Source organism: Penicillium arizonense (genome assembly GCF_001773325.1).
Source record: "Penicillium arizonense strain CBS 141311 chromosome Unknown PENARI_contig011, whole genome shotgun sequence".
Lineage (NCBI taxonomy): Eukaryota > Fungi > Ascomycota > Eurotiomycetes > Eurotiales > Aspergillaceae > Penicillium > Penicillium arizonense.
In genome coordinates, this window is record NW_019173288.1 from 713817 (window position 1) to 729509 (window position 15693).

At 50.1% G+C, this 15693-nt stretch overlaps 5 protein-coding genes across 5 annotated transcripts; 4 read left to right on the forward strand and 1 right to left on the reverse strand.

The window, feature by feature from the left end:
• Positions 1–227: 227 nt before the first annotated feature.
• On the forward strand, positions 228–1848 carry PENARI_c011G05665 (dolichyl-diphosphooligosaccharide--protein glycotransferase subunit OST1; the record flags this gene model as incomplete). The annotated part of the gene is made up of 3 exons (XM_022632605.1): positions 228–568; positions 632–1673; positions 1723–1848. The coding sequence occupies 3 exons, from the start codon at positions 228–230 to the stop codon at positions 1846–1848; spliced, it is 1509 nt and encodes a 502-aa protein (XP_022487408.1).
• Positions 1849–2226: 378 nt separating this feature from the next.
• On the forward strand, positions 2227–2859 carry PENARI_c011G10240 (uncharacterized protein; the record flags this gene model as incomplete). Its single annotated transcript, XM_022632724.1, has 1 exon — positions 2227–2859. The coding sequence occupies one exon, from the start codon at positions 2227–2229 to the stop codon at positions 2857–2859; it is 633 nt and encodes a 210-aa protein (XP_022487674.1).
• Positions 2860–3472: 613 nt separating this feature from the next.
• On the forward strand, positions 3473–4018 carry PENARI_c011G04665 (uncharacterized protein; the record flags this gene model as incomplete). Its single annotated transcript, XM_022632578.1, has 3 exons — positions 3473–3536; positions 3616–3874; positions 3964–4018. 3 exons carry the CDS (start codon positions 3473–3475, stop codon positions 4016–4018), a joined length of 378 nt encoding a protein of 125 aa, XP_022487618.1.
• An 800-nt stretch (positions 4019–4818) lies between these two features.
• On the reverse strand, positions 4819–5812 carry PENARI_c011G02957 (uncharacterized protein; the record flags this gene model as incomplete). The annotated part of the gene is made up of 2 exons (XM_022632539.1): positions 4819–4851; positions 4910–5812. The coding sequence occupies 2 exons, from the start codon at positions 5810–5812 to the stop codon at positions 4819–4821; spliced, it is 936 nt and encodes a 311-aa protein (XP_022487529.1).
• A 4992-nt stretch (positions 5813–10804) lies between these two features.
• Positions 10805–15517, forward strand: PENARI_c011G11166 (ubiquitin-binding serine/threonine protein kinase VPS15; the record flags this gene model as incomplete). Its single annotated transcript, XM_022632741.1, has 3 exons — positions 10805–10838; positions 10889–11009; positions 11059–15517. The coding sequence occupies 3 exons, from the start codon at positions 10805–10807 to the stop codon at positions 15515–15517; spliced, it is 4614 nt and encodes a 1537-aa protein (XP_022487518.1).
• Positions 15518–15693: the final 176 nt, after the last annotated feature.

Genomic DNA, 15693 nt, shown 5'->3' on the forward strand with positions numbered 1-15693 from the left:
GAGCAAGAAACAGAAGCAGAAGCAGAAGCAGAAGCAGAAGCAGAGTAGAAGTAAAGAGGAGAAGCTGTTATCGATAAGCCGGAGTGCGCGCGATGGCCGCTACGCCAACCGTACGTATACATTGGGGACACCTCATCAGCTTCGCATCCTCCATCGACAACACACGTTCACATCCGGATTTCCTGCTTTTTGCGTTACGGAGCAATATTGTCCTCCGGATAGTCATCATGAGGGTTTTCACCGCCACGGTGCTCGGGCTACTTGCGCCCAGCCTGTGCGCCGCAACCGACCTCACCACGCCGAGTCGACTGGATCTTCCCTCCGACTTCAAGCCCCCACAGGTCTTCAAAAACACAAACTTGGTCCGGAATACCAACTTGGAAAAGGGCTTTGTGCGAGAAACTATCAATGTCGTGGTGGAGAATGTCGACAAGCAGCCGCAGACCGACTACTATGTCCCCTTCCCTTCCGAGGTGTTTGACCAGGTTGGAGCTTTCGAAGTGAGGGACAAAAAGGCACCGGAGCAGGGACGGTTCGAGGTGGATACCACTGAAGCTGTATCTTCCAAGTGAGTATCAATTGGAGGGTCAATGACATGCAATTGATGATCCGTCAGCTAACAGTTGAAAAGCGGCAACCAGTACTTTGTCGTTCACCTTCCAGAGCCATTGGCCCCGAAAGCTCAGATTACCCTTGGGATCTCTTACTCTGTTCTCTCCGCTCTCAGCCCGCTTCCTGCAACCATTCAGCAGGGCGAAAAACAATTCCTTACCTATTCCTTCTCGGCCTATACACCAAGCGCCTACACGACAGTCACCCAAAAGACCAAGGTGAAGTTCCCCAGCACCAATGTGCCGGACTACACCATTACCGATGGCCTCAAGTCTGGCTCGGACCCCGAGCGCAAGGGTGCAACATACACCTACGGACCCTACGACACAGCCAAGCTGACCCCGGGAACTGAGTACCCTATCAGCGTCCGCTACGAATTCACCAACCCCATCATTACTGTCAACCTCCTGGAGCGTGACTTGGAGGTCTCGCAATGGGGTGGAAACCTTGCAACCGAGGAACGGTACTGGCTGCGCAACAACGGCTCGCAGCTGACCAACCAGTTCTCGCGTGTCGAATGGACCATGGCCAACTACCAGAAGCTGCCCACCTCGGCCGTGCGTGAGCTCACCTACCCACTCCTGCCCGGCTCCGTTGACCCCTACTTCATCGACGACATAGGCAATGTGTCAACCAGCCGCTACCGTCCTAGTAAGGGTAAGAACGCCGCCAACCTGGAGCTGAAGCCCCGCTACCCCATCTTCGGTGGCTGGAACTACAGCTTTCGTGTCGGTTGGAACAATGACCTCGCCTCGTTCCTGCGTCTTGCTGCCGGTGTCAACTCCGATTCTCACGTCCTGAAGGTCCCTCTGATCGAGGGCCCTAAGATGGCGGAAGGTATTCAGTATGAGCGTGTTGTCGTGCGCGTTGTTCTGCCCGAGGGTGCTCACAATGTTCGCTTCGAGGTCATCGAGGGTGCTACTAGCAATGGTCTTCCTGGTGCAAACCAGATTCACGCTAGCTTGAGCTCTCTCAAGACTTACATGGATACTCTAGGCCGGACTACCTTGACCCTGGAGGTTGACAGTCTGACTGATGAAGCCCGTGACGCTAAGTTGGTGGTATGTATCTTTCTCCAGTATTATCGTTCCACGTACTCACGTGTTATAGGTTACCTACGACCACACCATGATGGATGCCCTTCGCAAGCCTTTCACCATCTTCGCCGGTCTGCTGACAGTCTTCGTTGCTGCTTGGGGCATTGGAAAGATCGATGTCAGCATCAAGAAGCGGTAGATATAGGTCTCCCCTTGTCTTCATAGTCTTCCTTTTTATAGTGTCCGACAGGACATCAATCGATGCATTGTATGTGACCTTCCTAGTCTTTTGTATTCGAGCCCGGTAAGATGGTAGCAAACAATACTGCCACATAGGGTCTATGAGATGTGTGATCTGCTCGTAGCATATGGCCGGTGGAACAGGGTTGACGATGCAATTCCCCCAACTGAGCACATTAATGATCCCAATGAAGAAGGCACTGAATCGAATATAAAAGGGCAGTTTTTCTTCCGGACTTTTCTCTTCCTCTTTTGATTTTCCTCTTATCCTCTCTTTCTCTGAGGCCTCAAGCCATCCGAAGCAAAACAAACAACAACCATACAAACCTCATCCACCATGGAGGGTGACCCAAACCTCCTGCCAGGCCCAGTGGTCGTCTTCATGGCCCGGGCTGACGACCTCAATGACCACCCCTACGCCAGGGGCCTCGGCACCACCCTGTCCCAGACCCAGATGCACGAGTATCTCCGCTCTACCCTGATCATGACCGCCGCCGAGCACCGCAAGAAGTACGGCATGTTGGGCTGCCGCCCTCACAAGATGCAGACGATCATCCACCCAGCCAACAACAAGATCTCTCGAGGCTCCAAAATCTCCCGCTACCTGTTCGCCGCGCTGCAGGAAGCCCGCGAAGCCATCACCGAATGCATATTCGTCCTCAACGGCTGGGACGGATGGACTACCGACCCTGCTACCATCGGTGATTTGTGCGAGGCTTTCAAGGATGTTGCGTTGACGATTCGTGTTTATGCTGGTACTCCCCGCCAGTTCTATGAGGCTAATGCTCATACCGTTAACGGCTATCTTGATCGCCATATTCAGCTTGATGATGCTGTGATTAAGATGGATCGTGATACTGGGCTTTTTATTCGGATGTTTGATGCCCTGGGAGCCATGCATTATGGTATTCCTTTCCCTGCTGAGAGGGCCGCGCCTCTTGTTCAGTATGACTCTCGCCTTGCGAGGTAATGGCTGATTGCGAGAAAGTGAAGGTGGTGTTGAGTGTGGTGGACATACCCTTTTCTTTTCCATTTCTGTGTTTCTTGCATCTCATATCTTTTGTCCTTTCCTCTGGCATTACTTGTCTGTTGCCTAGTTTTGTCCTTTAACAGTTTGTGATGTGGATGAGAGAACTGGATGCAATACCGGGAAACTTCAGCTTTGAATTGTGAGTCCGACGAATCAATAAATCAATCATTGAAGCAACTCGAGTGCTATGTAGACTATTGTAGTTCTATACATTCATGCAGGCCCAGCATTGTTAGTCATCCTGATGCTGGCCTCAGCCCTGGAGGGCTTGTGCCTCAATCTACCATCTCCCTTTCTGTCATTTCCCTGTTCTCACTTTCATTCTGTTCCAGCATGATATACTCACCAGATATACTTTCCGAGGCTAGCCACCTTCGCCAAGGTGTCCCATGTTCTTTTGCTGTCAAAGGTCTATATCATGGGGGCTCACACCGCATATTCAAAATTGTCTCCGAAGACCCTGTATAGTGGACAGCCTGAGTCAACCTCGATCCGAACAATTGGAAATCTGAACTGCGTGCTGCTCGGCAATTTGGACATATCGAGAGGCAACATGCGGACATTAAAGCGCCTAACCTTTACGTTAACCCAGAATACCCTGTGCTATTTCAGACTGGGTTAGTGGAAACCCACTAGCAATATAGAATCAACAGATTACTTCACGTAATGGCCAAAAGCTACTGGATGACCTTGCAGAATTTCTATTGCAGCTATGGAGTACTGCTGCTCCTTCTGTTCCAGAGCAAACTTGCCTATACTCTGCCTGGCTCATGGAAACCCTGGATCGAGGCCTTCGGCGAACTCTTAATGGTACTGCTAGGGGGAGTGATATTATTCGCTATCTGATTATGATCCCAGATCTTGCCGAATTTGATGAATATACTAAAGTTGGCTTTGCCCATGAGGATTTAAACGCACATAACATTATGATAAATGACAATTTCCACTTGACAGGGTAAGTATGAAACGTCCTTCCTACATCAAATCTCTATCTCATATATGGAATCAAATATAGGGTTATAGACCGGGATTTGATGTCTATAGCATCGCTCCAGCTATCATCCACAACCCTTGGTTTGTCGCCGATGTTCCCGGATAGTATAATGATGGTGTGATAGAAGGCGAAAGCTTTAAAGAGGATCGTCTTTATCTTGAGAATGTAATCAAGAAGAGAGAGATTTCGCGGTATCTACCACTTACATTGCCAACGCTGCTGAGTGACCCTGGAAAGAGATTGTTTTTCCAACCAGCCTTCAACGTCAGAGGCTTTCATGAGAGGTTTGTTAAGATGCACTGTCCACGGACAGAAGAGAATACCAAGGCTGCAAGGTCACAGTTGGATACTGTACTCCGTTTTTATCCTGAGTTGGGAGATAAAGATGATATACAGAGACTGACGAGTCGACTGGGCAGAATGGACGACGAGTAAGTGGATAAAAAAAGCACTTCTTCTAAATTCAGAGTGACTCCGACGGAGTAGACCGACAGAAGCAGTTCATACGGTTGCCAAAAGAGTACAAGGGAGGTAGGATGCCGTACGAGTTAAGTTGCGCGTTCAGGCAGGCTAATTAGAGAGGCAGGAAGAATGGAAAGGCGAGAGAGAAAGAGAGGACAAGGGGGTCTTCAGTGGCATGACAGCGTTTTAGGGAGCTCAGCCTAAAAAGGTAATTCACAGGTCCCGTGTTTACATTCTATCTCGTTTATCACAGAGTAAAGGAAGCTCTAAATTGTATTTTTAGGGATACATGTGATATGTTAAGGGGTAGGCTAAAAAATAGGACCGGGGTTAAGGGGCTTTAGCTAGGGGGCCTAGGTTTAGGGGGTAAAGAATGAACACAGATAAAATGAGGTGTTACATATTGTATAAGCTAGGTATATTCTGTCGACTCGAAGAGGTCGTCAAATGTCTGCTTCACTTCCGTCGGCGGATCCCTAAATGAACCTGTACTCATCAGTGACTGCTCGTGGGTGAAAAAGCCATTTGACTCACACTGTTTAGGTGCCTTTTCAGATCTGCCATCCTGCCAAATGTCTTGCCACACTCTTCGCACGGGTGTTTCTTCTTCCAACTAGGATCGTGTGCCTTTTGGTGTTCTTTACAGTTGGAACGTCGGGTGAATTTAGCACCACACATCGGACATTCAAGACCACTAGCAGAGACAAGCTTGCTGCGGGGAGAACGGCCTCCATTGATTGATTGTGAGTCCATCTCCGTGGTCCCAGGGGAGGCTGTTCGAGACTGAGTCATAATTCGCTCGGGGGTCATGTTCTGTCCAGAGGCACTCCCAAGCGACATATCCTCTCGCATCGCAGGGTAAGCGGTATCGATGACCGGAAGAATGGGCATGTTGACGGGGGCGCATGTGTTTGAGAATAAACTCTGGTCCCATTCTCCAGTTCCGCTATCCACAGCGGCGGTGACAAGTTCTGATGGGGTTGTTGGTCCCGAACAAGGCGTTTGGATCCAAGAGTAAAAATTGGGGGGAAATGTACACTGATGAGGGTCTAAATCCACGGAGTTGTAGCTAGGGGACGCGCTCATGGCTGTCGGGCTGTAGACGCCGAGTGAAGACTCCGAGGCATCTGGGAGTCCATTGGAGATTGCGTATTGGGAGCGGTCGTCATCAACTTCGAATTGGAATTCGTAGGTAGCAGCTTCAGGAACTAGTTGTGATGGCATTGCAGGTGGGACAGGCATGGATGGCGTATAGAGCCTCACTTGACCGAAGGCATTCTCCATGCCACAGTGGGAGATTCCCAAGCCGACTGGCGAGAAGCCTCCTTGGGATCCTATTGCCGAGACTGGGGATGAGTATGCCGACGATGTCTCGAGAGACTGTGTCTCCTCGGGTCGCGAGGCAAAGGCATGATGAACTAATTGGGTCCGATCCATGTTGATAGCTGCCAACAATGGTAACAAAAAGTAGACAAAACCAACTAAAGCCAGTCTATATCAGAGTGAACAATGTTTGGCGATATGGAGTATATATAGCAAAGCCTTTAAGTCAACAGCCTCGCTGTTGGTTAACAGCGGCAGCATACATGGAGGGTGGCTAAGAGGGTACCGAATAGGGTATGGATTCATTGGAGAAGAGTTTGCGCCGCATCGATACCGACAATCAGTGAAGATTCGATGACTTGACGCCTCAATAGGCAAGGCAGATTTGGAAAGAAAAGGTCTGTAATTGCGGTGGAAGAAGAAAGGGTGGGGAGGAGTAACGGCCGGGGCTAATCCGGACCAAATCGATTGCCTAGGTCTGCACAGCGTGCCCTTACACACCAGAGGATTAGCGCCGGAGATCAATATAGAGATACTATGTCATAGAAAGATCATAGCCTCACAGGGGGGCGGAAGTACATGTAGACTGATATGCCATAGATGCATAATGATTGTCCTGGGACAAACTAACCATTTCTTTCACCACCGTTAGGCTGGTCTGCCCAACCGCGACGTGTCCCATGCAGGCAGGAGCCATACAGAGGCATGAGGAGAGCCCGAGGTTCTGGCTGTTAGCTTGGCGACGTACAATGCCAGGGATTGTTGACCACTGATGAACACAGCCGCAGGGCATGTACATGCATGTATGAAGGGTCCAGAAGGAGACAATGAAGTTGATCACATCATGCCCAAATTGGCACATATGCCCGGTAACTATTGTGCTTATGACCATCGTGACCATGACGGTATGCGGATCTGGCTTTCCGAACCGCTCGATCCCTTCGGCTTCATGTATACCATAGCGCAACTCCACATTAGCTCCACAGGAAATGATGCCCCGGAGAACTTGATCTATGCCGTCTATTTACTTGCTCCGAGTTTTTATGGTTATAATAAAAAGGAGACTTGGATCTGAGACACGACAGGGGAAATAATAAAAGAAGAAAAAAGGAAAAAAAAAGAGTAAAAACGGTAAAAAAGAAAAAGCGCCTGAAAATAATGAACAAGTCTAATTCGTCCAACGGCGTTGATATGCTCATCTCGAACGGTTTTCGAGTAGTCAGGGTGCCGCTAAACCCGCAACTAAGCCCGCGAAGCCAACTAGCGCCAGTCCGGCGCTGCAGGGGCGTGCGTGGCCCTAAGCGCCAGGGAAGTGACCCCTCCTGCCGCGCTGTTTGTACCTCAATTCGGCGCGAAGTACTAGTAATTTTGGCCCCTGAATCAGTCTTGTCGTGCGGCAATTGCATCCACTTGAGCTCGAAGTCGTTCTATTGTGTCGATCAGGTCCGTAAATGGGGATTGCCTCCGCTCCATGCCAGATTCACGCGCGGCTTGCTGATCCACTCTGCGCTCTTTTCCAGGGCCCAGACTTGTTCCAACTACCCTTACGGAGGGGTGGTGTGGGTCCTGGCACCTGGACAGAGTCGCCTCGTTTGCAGAAGTACGATAGGCGCGTGCCGACATTGGGGGGAGTCGACTGTTATGTCGCCGCGGATGTCGCCACTTTGACTCATATGCCCATATCAACGCGACGAACGGAAGATGTGTGGCCCGTAGTAAGACAATGCGCACGCGGCGAACAGTTCCCGCAGATAGGAAAATTCGCATGGGGCGGATACAAAGCAGGGGAATAAGATTCTACTGAGCATTAGCATGGAAAGATTTCAGAACACACAGAAACATTTCATTGAAGGATCAGACGCTGACTGACCAGGGGTGGCATGAAGTATGTCAATCGGCGAGAATTGCTGCTTTCTAGAACATAGATCGCCAACCTGATTGGTGCATTAGCGGGAGCAAATTTCCAAAGAGGCAGTGCCCTGCTCCCTAAAATCAGGGCGATTGGGATGTATACTCACTGAAAGAGATATTCTTCTCGGGCATGACGCATTACCTAGCACAAGTCAACGGCGGCCCCGACAGCCTGTGTTGGAGACATACCCCTTCAAGACTCATACTCATCAAACTGATCAAAGATGAGAGAATGAGGGTATTGGTCATCAATGCGAAAATAAGCCTGTTAAGTAATATCTGTTAGTGAATGATGCATTTGCCGCCATGTAGAAACGTTGTTGAGCCCCGTTCAAGGGCCTCAACCCCATCGCATAACTGCGGTCTAACGTCACACGCATAGAACGTGATTGAAAACGTATGCGACCATGCCAGGTTTCGTAATAAGATCAAAGGAAGCTCACATCAAGCCGTAGCCGAAGATTGGGGAGATCTAAATTTTAGCGTGTCAGTCAACTAAACGCGACAGCCAACCATTTTGCCAATCCTCCGGGGTATTGTGATTTGGACTGCATAACAGCCGCCTAGTGCGCAGACTTACTTCAGACGCGGTGTCCTATTATCCAATCGATTCAGCCACCGTCAGTGCACATCCTCAAAAGGATCATAAAAGCTAAGCACCCACTAAGCCAAGAACGCTCGAACTGCAACAGATTTTAGCAAAGAACGGGCGTAACAGGGATTATTTCACCGCCATACCCAAAGAACACCTTCACTAATAAATGTGACATTGTATCGAGAGACAAGCGGTCACGGGCGAGCATGGTAAATGTCGTCAGGAACCCTGCAGTCCATTAGACATGGCTGTTTTCGAGGTTGCATGTGCTAAGCCACACTCACCAATATACAATACTACAACCACTGGAAAGAACCTAAAGAACGCTTTTGTCTGAAACATTCGGTGGTCAGCCTTGGGCCCCGAAGCCTGGAGAGACCATCGTACCATCTCCTTCAATACAGGTATCTATTCACAGGCACAATCAGTTGACCATTCTCGGGAAATGTATTTCATGCAGGATCCACTTACTAGACTGCCGAAGTATGAGTTCAAGCTCACAAGTGAGCAGATCCTGTTCATCCGGTCAGCCCTGTCGCCACCATGCATGCTCCACGAATAACATGCCTTGGCACAAGAAATAGAGCCTCCAGAGACAAAATGTCAAATGATAGTTCGATCATGGGGTTATCGCCCTTGACCAACCCAATGACTCCTGCGGCGCCCTCATTAGCCGCTCATCTTGAAAAGTGAAGAGCCGCAAGGCAGATTCGAACAAATGACTCACGAGTTGTGACAAACGCCATTCCGACTCCGATGATGCTGATATTCCACAGACTCCAGAAATCCATTTGGTAAAAAACGACCCCAGCGTCGATGATCCCACTCAGCTCGTCATACGCAAAGGCAACAATCCACACGTACATTACGGCCTCGAAAACACCAACGGCATCTTGCTTCCTCTCCACAAGGACTGCGTAGTAGAGGAAAAGGAAAGAGACGAAGAAGGCCGCTTCAAAAACCTTGCGGTAGATAGGTACCCTCAAGCGTGAATATGGATCTGCTGTTCTAAACGAATGTCAGCATCTCTGCTAATTTCATCCAGTTTCAAGTCTCACCTTCTGTTGAAAAGCTGGGGCTTCTTGGTCGAATGCACTGTCAAAGAATCCCAGAACACGATTTCCCCATTCCAGATATCATCAACAATTCGCTGAACAACTCGTTGGCTTAGAAATCTCTTTGCATGGGCAATTGTTGCGATCTCCAAAGCATTCAATCCGAAAAATTGGGAGTATCTCTGGGCAGCGTAAGTCTCGTCCTGCGAGTTTGCGCCCTGTGAGTTCCCGGTAGACCCGGCTTCGCTCGCCCTGCCACCAAAAAGACGACTCAAAGAGGACGAGTTTAGCAAGAGAGGCGTAGACTCGCTTTCGGTATTGTGTGTGCCACCTCGAGATGTCAAACAAGAAGTACCTCCTTCTGCTTCGATGGAATTTGCAGAATTGCGCCGAGGGATCGGAAGCTCTTCTAGCAGAAACTCGATTGTCTCGTGCTGATTCAGATGACATAGAAATTGCCAAGCAACGAACTCACACGCTGCACCTCGGCTTTCATTGAGGCCCCAGTCGTCCTCGACAGCAGTGTCAAACTCCCATTTCAGGATCCTGCATTCATTAGCGAGACAAGCTTGGCAAGTCCATCGATGAGGGGCTTACATCAAAGCCACAATAATGAATGGATTGTGACTATCTTCGGCTAAAGCATGGACTAACTGTCTGAGACGGTGTCCTTGGGAGCCGTACATCATTTGCTCGAATGTGTATGCCATATCGCCCACAGCCATGCTGATGAAGCTACAGGGATTTGTTAGTCTTGTTGTAGAATCAAGTAGACAAAACTCACTTGAACAGCTTGGGAAGAACATCAAAAAGGGGTTCATCGGTGTCGATGATAGGAATCTCAGTGTGATCCATGCTGACTGTATGTGGTTCCATTGTTGACACTGGCAGTAGGCAATGTGAAGCTCCACTTCAACCGTTAGCGAATTGTCCAGGATCAGAGATCCCGATAAATCGATACAGACCTATCACCTCGTAATTGGGATTTCTCTCAAGCAGCTTGTCAAGTGTGTCCTTTTTACTGCTTTATGTTGTCTCCTGGCAGAATTGTATGTCGGTGTCAAGACCGAGGTATCTCCGATAAGAGGCTCATGTCGTTTTAATCAATGAATGTTTAATTGGCGCGCACACAAATCATTGCAATAACAAAGCCTTTCAAGAATCAAGATCTAAGCAAAGAATTGTTTCGAGGAAGAAGCCTTGGAATGAGCTGCTGAGAGCTGTCGGCATCGCTGACCGCCTTTTATCACGTGTTGACGCGTCCAGTGACTTCATAGCCTCAAACTTCCTTATCATCGCAAGTCTCAACATCTGGTCTTCTTGGTCGAATATTGTCTCTACAGGAGATGAGGGGCAGTCGACACCATGGGACAAGGCTACTCCCTCACAACCCTGTCGGCGGGGTCGGCGGGGATCGATGTACCGGAGCTGTCCGACTTGGTGTATGAGAAGTCCATGGGTGGGGGCAGGTTCATGAAGAGCATTCGGGCGAGACAACAAAATGGCTTAGTGTTTATTAAGGTCATCATGAAACCTTTCCCCACGATGGAGCTGGAGCCATACATTAAAGCCATCACGAGTAAGTTTTGACCCCTCTTGATCAGGTTGATATTCTAACGTTCAGCTCAGGGGAGCGCAAGTTGTTATTGGACGTGCCAAATGCATTGAGCTATCAGAGGATCCTCGAGACCAGCACGAGTGGATACCTCGTGCGCCAGTACATCCACAGCTCTCTATATGATCGAATGAGGTATGTCTGTCCTTTTGATACCTGCAAGCGAAGTCTAACAGTGGCTCAGCACACGTCCATTCTTAGAGCACATTGAGAAAAAATGGATTGCGTTTCAGCTGTTGTGCGCTCTTCGAGACTGTCATTCATTGGACATCTACCATGGCGATATCAAGACAGAAAACGTTCTAGTAACAGCTTGGAACTGGCTGTACCTTTCAGACTTCTCATCATCTTTCAAACCAACATTTTTACCAGAGGACAACCCAGCTGATTTCTCTTTTTTCTTCGACATTTCTGGAAGACGAACATGTTACTTGGCCCCCGAGCGATTCTGCGTTGCCGGAGAAGAGCCTAGCGACAGCGGTGTCAACTGGGCGATGGACATCTTCAGTGCTGGGTGTGTCATTGCGGAACTCTTCCTCGAGTCTCCCATCTTCAATCTGAGTCAAATGTACAAGTACCGCAAAGGAGAATACAGCCCACAGCACAGCCAGCTGGCAAAAATCGAAGACCCGGAAATTCGAGAATTGATTCTACATATGATCCAACTTGAACCTGAGTCCCGATATTCTGCTGACGAATATCTCAATTTCTGGAAGGGAAAGGCGTTCCCAGAATACTTTTACAGCTTTCTCCACCAATACATGTCTCTTATGACGGATCCTTCTTCCGGGCGAACTGATATGGACGCGGAGTCAGCCAACAGAGGCGAGGCAGATGAAAGAATTGAGCGAGTCTACTTGGATTTTGATAAGATCTCCTACTTTCTCGGTTCCAATTCCCGTGCCGGAGCTCCGTCTAATCCCTCAGTCTCCAGGCTGACAGGCAACACTCTCCCTGTGAAGCTTGACCTGCCGAATGGGGAAACCCAGGTCTCAACACGACCGTCACAAACCGACGAGGGTGTTTTGATTTTTCTCACCCTCGTAGTCTCTAATTTGCGAAACACATCCAAAGCGTCGGCCCGAGCCCAAGCCTGCGATATTCTTTTAGCATTTGCAGAAAGATTGTCGGATGAAGCCAAATTGGACCGAGTTCTTCCCCACGTCATGATCCTCCTGACTGATCGGACCGACACCGTCAGAGTTGCGGCGATCCGCACTCTAACAAAACTACTGGAAATGGTTCAAGTAGTTTCCCCGGTCAATGCCTACTTGTTCTCTGAATACATCTTCCCCAGGCTCCAGCCGTTTGTTGCAACATCACCTACAAATCCAAGTGCCATGGTCCGTGCCGCATATGCATCCTGCATTGCGTCTTTGGCTCAGTCCTCGTTGAGGTTCTTAGATATGATCCAGGCATTGCGCTCAGATACCCGTCTAGCTGCATTGATACCGGTCGGGTTTGAGCCGCGATGGACTGAGGATGCAACATACCACAACCTTTACGACGTGGCTCGGGTAGATCTCTTAGAATACTTTGAAGTTCATACGAAGGCGCTGTTGACGGATACAGATGCATCGGTTCGGCGGGCCTTCCTGGGCTCCGTGTCCAGTTTGTGTGTCTTCTTTGGCAATCTCAAAGCGAATGAGGTCGTTCTCAGTCACTTAAACACATACCTGAATGATCCCGATTGGATCTTGAAATGCGCCTTTTTTAAAGCCGTTGTTGGTGTCGCGGCTTACGTGGGAACGATCAATCTTGAGCTATACATATTACCACTCATGGTTCAATCCCTGACTGAGCCTGAAGAATTTGTTGTGGAAAGGGTGATTCGCTCTCTGGCATCCATGGCTGATCTAGGCTTGTTCCAACGTTCGACAACATGGGATCTCCTTCACACCACTGTTGGATTTCTGGTACATCCAGATATCTGGATCCGAGAGGCAACCGTGAACCTCGTGGTTAACTCAGCCAAGTTCCTGTCAATAGCGGACATTCATTCTATATTGGCACCCCTCCTCCGTCCCTTCCTCAAAATCCAGATCATCGACTTTTCAGAGGCCAAAATCCTTGGTGCACTCAAACGACCAATGCCGCGGAGTGTTTATGAGATGGCTTTCTTCTGGGCCCTCAAATCCGACAAAGGTGTATTCTGGAAGTCAACAAGCAGGGATGGCACATTCGGCCTATCTGAGCCTGGAGCTTTCAGTTCTCGTGTTGGACAACGGAATCCTTCTTTCACAATGGCTGCACAATCAAAGAATGACGAAGATGAACAATGGCTGTCCCGGTTGAGAAACATTGGGATGGGCTCTGAAGATGAATTCAAACTGGTCGCTCTCAAGGATTACATCTGGAGGGTCTCATTACGACATTCGAGAGAATCTGATGTCCAGTCGGGGCTTCCTATAAACGACATTGTCAGCTTGACTAAACAACAAGTCAAGCTTCAAACGGTGTTCTTTGACAAGGAAATCCCTGATTCGCCACGAAGAGCATCCCTGGACAGAAATGATGGTCATGCCGATGATACGAGACCGAGAACTATCGCAGATGCCTTACTCGATGCCTCTACGACTATTGAACGAGCGCCCAGTGCTCATCGTAAGCACTTGCGATCCAAGAGCCAAGCTCACAGAGAGACAAGACGACCTTCAGGCATTCCTATTCTGGATGGACATGATTCTTCGTCGCTATCATCGTCTCCGTTGGCATCCTCGCCCGCCGCTGGCACAAGATCTCGTCCGTTTTCTCCCCCAGGCTCGGATGTTGATCGCAGACATTCCACCCGTCGTCAAAGCCCAGATGCAGACGACTCATCGACACCCACTAGGGCCGATACTCCAGAATTAAGAAGCTTGTCTGATCGGGTCAGCAAAAAGTCCAGCGCGATCAACCTGCTGAATCGCAAGGAGACTGCCAAAGCCTACGCGGAAACCGGCACAAGCTCTGCAAATGCCTTTGGCAAGGTAGATGCACCGGTTCACCGAGGCGGAACCCCCCAGCCATCGACATCCTTACTTTCAGATGAGCGCAAGGCCGCCCAACTCCCGTCCAAGAAATACCGACCCAACCATTCCTATCACGGCAATGATCCTGCGGTTTTGCGGCTGCTGGACAATGTATTTGCAGAGAACTACCCAACAGACCTGTTTGACCTGGGTCCGTATGTGAAGGAGCTGGATACCCGGCTACCCATTCGCAGCGCTACCGACCAGGAGCCAAATAAGGTCTGGAAGCCGGAGGGTAATCTCGTCGCGACGTTCGGTGAACACAGCGCGGCAATCAACCGGGTCGTTGTCGCTCCGGACCACTCCTTCTTTTTGACTGCTTCCGATGATAGCACAGTGAAGATTTGGGACACAACTCGCCTCGAGAGGAACTTGACCCCCCGATCTCGTCAAACTCATCGTCATGCGACAGGCTCACGCGTGAAGGCTCTGACCTTCGTAGAGAATACTTACACATTCATCAGTGCGGCTACTGATGGCAGCATCCATGCCGTTCGAGTCGATTATCAGAAAGTCGGCCAGACGGCTGTCCGGTACGGCAAGCTGCAGCTCGTTCGCGAATACCAACTGCCCGTCGCTCAAGACGGATCAGTTGAGTACGCCGTCTGGATGGAGCACTTCCGCGATGAAGGGCAGTCCACCTTGCTTGTTGCGACCAACACCTGCCGTATTCTTGCCCTGGACATGAAGACCATGCTGCCGATCTATACACTAGAAAACCCAGTCCACCATGGTGCTCTGACCACCTTTTGCTGCGATCGCAGACACCACTGGCTACTCGTCGGCACAACCCATGGTATTCTGGACCTCTGGGATCTGCGTTTCCGCGTGCGGCTGAAGGCCTGGGGCCTTCCAGGCTGGGGCGCTATCAACCGAATTCAGGTCCACCCGACCAAGGCCCGTGGCCGCTGGGTCTGTGTCTCCTGTAGTGGCAGCCACGGCAATGAAATCACCGTCTGGGACATCGAGAAGTTCCGCTGTCGTGAAGTCTACCAGGCCACGCCGATGGGCAGCGCCAATTCCCCCAACGGAGGCCATCACCCCTCCCGGCCCCATCACCCATCCCGCATCACGCCCGCCGACTACGAAGCCTGGCGCGTGGATGGCGACCGCCCCGAAGGGATGCTAAGTCGGTTCGCGAAGACCGGCGCTGACGCAGGGATCCCCTCGAATAATAACCCCGCAGGCGATCGGCTAGGTATCTGGGCGTTCGCCGTCGGACTCAATGCTCCGGACGAAGACAAAGACTCTAGCACGAAGTGCGGGTACATTATCACCGCAGGATGCGACCGCAAGATCCGCTTCTGGGACCTCGCGCGGCCCGATCTGTCTTCCATCGTCAGTGGCCTTGACGTTGTCTCGGATGGTAGTGCTAGTGGCAAACCGCACTATGAGCTATCCCAGCCGGGCCCCAGTCTCCTCGTTACCACTGAACATCTGCCCTCTGCTAGTGCTTCTCGTGATGCGAAGAAGGCTAGTCCGAGGCCCCCACGTAGTACGGTTATTAGTCTCCAGCAGCAGATGCTTCTTAAGAGTCATTTGGATTTTGTTCAGGATGTGGCGGTTTTGCGGGTGCCGTATGGGATGATTGTTAGTGTGGACCGGGCTGGGATGGTTTACATTTTCTCCTAGGTGTATTCTAGGGCTGTATTTGAATATCATGATGTCGTAAGAGGAGGGTTGTCTTTGAGTTCTAAACGAGATACTAAGATTTGGGGTTTACAATACTTCGCTACTCCATCAGGGCTGACATATATATTTCCCTCCCATGACTTACAGTGCAGTCCATGTATATCCACGCAGGAAGT